This window comes from Aplysia californica, unplaced genomic scaffold (genome assembly GCF_000002075.1).
Source record: "Aplysia californica isolate F4 #8 unplaced genomic scaffold, AplCal3.0 scaffold00222, whole genome shotgun sequence".
Lineage (NCBI taxonomy): Eukaryota > Metazoa > Mollusca > Gastropoda > Aplysiida > Aplysiidae > Aplysia > Aplysia californica.
In genome coordinates, this window is record NW_004797492.1 from 2,613 (window position 1) to 5,253 (window position 2,641).

The 2,641-nt window shown below is 41.6% G+C and overlaps 1 protein-coding gene across 3 annotated transcripts in view; it reads right to left on the minus strand.

Moving 5' to 3' along the window:
* Positions 1-279: 279 nt before the first annotated feature.
* The window catches only part of LOC101851807 (clathrin light chain A), a 15,439-nt gene continuing 13,077 nt past the window's right edge, over positions 280-2,641 (minus strand). For all 3 annotated transcript variants that reach the window (XM_005099684.3, XM_035970108.1, XM_013083272.2), the window contains one exon: positions 280-1,600. In XM_005099684.3, coding sequence (XP_005099741.1) covers positions 1,429-1,600 — 172 coding nt within the window. In that variant the 3' untranslated portion in view covers positions 280-1,428. The remainder of the gene's footprint in view (positions 1,601-2,641) is intronic.

Consider the following 2,641-nt stretch of genomic DNA (forward strand, 5'->3'; position numbering starts at 1 on the left):
TGAAGACACCCTAGTGTAAGCCTGTACAGAACAAGATAACTCCAAACACGTAAGTGAGTACTGAAACAATACAGCTGACACAGCTTCTGCCATCCAAACAAAATTTTTGACACAGTTCAATAAAACTTTCAATTTAATGCTCTGGACTTTTGATTTTGCCCCTATGTCAACTATCTGTAGAACATCCTGATGAGACAGGGGAAGGAACTGCTTCGCACGGAACATTCCCACGAGATGAGATAAAGCAAACAAAACTGAAAAGCACCGAAGAAAAATAAATTTTCGATAAATTAGTTTTAATGTGGAAAATGTACTTTTAAATGACATTTTGTGCAATTCTGACTATGAACATAAAAAAACAAACAAAAACCCCACAACAGATATACTCTCAAAACCGTTGCGGGTACTTTTGGGTACCGGGTACTCCAAACTTATGCTCAAAAACCACAGGCCATCAAACATACACTCACACGCATAATAGTACTAGTAATACTCGTAAGCAAGCAGACATACACACACGCGAGCGCGCCCACACACTAACGATAACAGCAAATAAAATGATTACAACACATTTCCAATGAAAAAAACTGATCCCAGTCAAAAGCTGTCATGATAAATGATCCACCCTAACACAATTTTTTTTCCCCACTAAATTAATTACACTTTCATTTGTTCACAAACTGAACATAAATAACTTACAAAAAATGCCATCTCATGGACACACACAATGAAATCACACAACACCTTACAAGATGCTAATTTCCCTTCCAGACAAATCTGTAACAACACAAACCAACAATCTCTTCCTGAACAACGAAATATTTCGTACAACACAAAACCAAACAGCTACATTTTCAAAAGAGAAACAACATTCATGACACAGTCTAAGAACATTTTCTACCGTTTTACATTTCAAACGTCTAAGTCATCACTACATTTTCACAACAGTCTAAAGACCACAGCCAACATCTGCATAATGCTCAACACATCACAGACAAGACAAACAGACACACACACAAATGACAAGGGAGTGCCACCAACATCAGGTAGTAGTTCCGCAGTCTGTTCATTAAAAAAAGACGGGCAAACATCGTATCCATAACGACAAAACCGTCATAACAAACAAGACCAAAGACTGCAACGTCCTAAACTTGCCGAATTCCCTGACTGTCGGGGAGGGAGGTAAATGGCACTCGCTCCTGACATAGGAAAACAATTCTACGGGGGGACAGGACAGGACAGGACAGGACAGAACATCATACAGCTGTGACTGACAAACTTAGAAACAGGACAGGAAACGCTTTGACTACATGATCTATCACAGAAAAGAACGGCCATGTAGTGAACACATTACACACACACACACACACACATACAGACACACAATGTGACGCACAACCACTAGGACGAGGCGCGGCGGGGCAGTCCCTAGCGGACGAGCGGCGTCTGCTTGAGCTGCAGCAGGATCCCGCGGAAGCGACCGACGTCCTTGGTGGTCTTGGAGTTCTTGGGGTTGAACTCGCACAGCCGCGTGATCTTCTCCCAGGCCTGGCCCGATACCTTCTCGTCACGCTCCTTCACAAACGCGTCCTCCGCCGCTCTGTACATCACAATGGAGGGGGGGAGAGAGACCAATGAAAAAGTAAGGAATTAGAGCGTGTAAACAGCATTATACTCCTTTAGATTTAGATTAAGTTCAAGTTTGAGTAAAGGGAGACATATCGACACATAAACGGTCTTTGACTACAGGGGAAAAGTAAGACAAACAGACAGAAACAACAGAGGAAAATAAAAGAAGTAGGACCTACCACTCAGTAACACCCGCCATCATTTGGTGCGGGGAAAAACTTTGTATTGTTTTGTTTTAGTGAGAGGTTTCATGGCACTTACAACACAATTAGGTCATCTAAGTGCTGATATTTAGAGGTGTAACAAGAGAGTAACATTGGAAGAGAAAGAGGAGGAGAGATGAGGACAACAGATGTTGGACAGGAAAGCAGGAATAAACCCACTGGATAAGAGCAAGACAGACAGACAGACAGACAGACAGACAGACAGACAGACAGACAGACAGACAGAAAAACCAGGAGGGACAAAAGAAGGAACAAACAGAATTGCCTAATGTCGTTGTTGTTGGCCTAGATTACAGCCAATCAGTATGAGTGAGAACCAAGATATCTTGCCAAAAACAAATACGGTCAATAGTGATAGTTACATGTATATATAGATCTATATTGTGAGGGTGTCTATGTACTGCAAAAAGATGCTGAAAGCAGGTAAATCATTTCTAGATGTCTTTGGATTTACCTCTGGTTCACAATTACACAAACTGATCATCATGACCGACCACAACCAGCCAAGCAGACCGCTCTACACCTTTAGTACCCTCCACCAGCTGTGATAAGGGAAAGTACATCTGAGCCTTGGAGTCTTTGACTTTGAGCGTACAGACACACACCTCCCACAAAAACAGTGGATGACAACATGCACTTCCAAGATAAGTGGGCGACAAATCTTTTTTTCAAAAAAACACAAAAAACATGTGAACAACGCTCTCTTCTAAGAAATGTCAACATTCCTAGATTAGGATTATGATCATTTAAATTAAAACTATTTCTGATAGAGAAACAAAGAGGGGGGG